Raw genomic sequence first — 1,219 nt, forward strand, 5'->3', positions numbered from 1 at the left:
TGAGCAACGTCCTAGTTTTTCCCCTGCAAGTAGGTGGGTAATAGATGTGTTTTGCAGGATGAGGCTGCAGCCACATCCTGGTGGGGATGAGGGACTGAATCAAGTCCTGTGGCTCACGGAGATGGTGTCTCTTGGTCAGGAGGTCAAAACTTGCTGAGGAGCCATGGGAATATCTTCCTCCGAGGCCAGCAGCAGGGTCCCCATGGGATCTCCCGTACCTGTGTGCTCCGTTCCCTCCCTCTACAGCCCCTTGTGCCCACACACATCAGGGGGCGTTGACGTCCCCTCCATGGGCTGTGCTCACTGTGGTTGATGCCGTGTCTTTGCTCAGCAGAAACATGCAGAGAAACATCACCATCTGGAGAGCCCAGGACTGACCAGTCTGTGGTTTGTTTACAGATAATGGCGTTTTCCAATTTGTCCAATTACTTGGATGACGTTGATAATTACAGTGACTACCCAGATTACAACTATGAAGAGACCGGCAGCGTGTGGACAGACCCATCCCATGATCCAAAGGACATTGCGAGGATCCTCTCTGTCGTCATCTACAGCATGTCTTGCGTGTTGGGCATCCTAGGGAATGGCCTCGTCATCGCAATCATAACGCTGAAGATGAAGAAGTCGGTCAATGCCATCTGGTTCCTCAACCTGGCCATTGCTGACTTCCTCTTCAACATCTTCCTGCCAATAAACATCGCTTACACGGCCATGCGGTACAACTGGATCTTTGGGACAGTCATGTGCAAGCTGAACTCCTTCCTCCTCATCCTCAACATGTACACCAGCGTCCTTCTGCTCACCACCATCAGCTTCGATCGCTACGTGTCAGTGGTTTTTCCCGTCTGGTCTCAAAACCATCGGTCGACCAACCTGGCGTATTTAGTTTGCTTGATTATCTGGACCATCGGCATCATTATGAGCTGCCCGTCTCTTGTCTTCCGAGACACGGCACAAACCCGCAACTCAGTCATTTGTTTTAGCAACTTTTCCCTCTCCAGGAATAAGTCTTACCAAGCCCTGGCACTGATGAGGCACCGAACAGTGAACATCACCAGGTTCCTTGCTGGGTACATCCTTCCCATAACCATCATCACCTTCTGCTATATCGCCATTGTCATCAACTTGCGTCGAAACCGCCTTGCCAAGTCCAAAAAGCCCTTCAAGATCATCGTCACCATTATCGTCACCTTCTTCCTTTGCTGGAGCCCCTACCACC

General features: G+C 51.2%; 1 protein-coding gene across 1 annotated transcript in view; it reads left to right on the forward strand.

Moving 5' to 3' along the window:
- The first annotated feature begins 402 nt into the window (after nt 1-402).
- LOC104537617 (chemokine-like receptor 1) overlaps nt 403-1,219 on the forward strand; it is a 1,084-nt gene continuing 267 nt past the window's right edge. Inside the window, 2 exon segments of the mRNA XM_010180558.1 lie at nt 403-1,217; nt 1,219. The exon segment at nt 1,219 is cut by the window's right edge and continues 267 nt beyond it. Of these exon segments, the coding sequence (XP_010178860.1) occupies nt 403-1,217; nt 1,219 (816 nt within the window).

The sequence above is a fragment of the Mesitornis unicolor genome, unplaced genomic scaffold, assembly GCF_000695765.1.
Source record: "Mesitornis unicolor isolate BGI_N332 unplaced genomic scaffold, ASM69576v1 scaffold10840, whole genome shotgun sequence".
Classification (NCBI taxonomy): Eukaryota; Metazoa; Chordata; class Aves; order Mesitornithiformes; family Mesitornithidae; genus Mesitornis; species Mesitornis unicolor.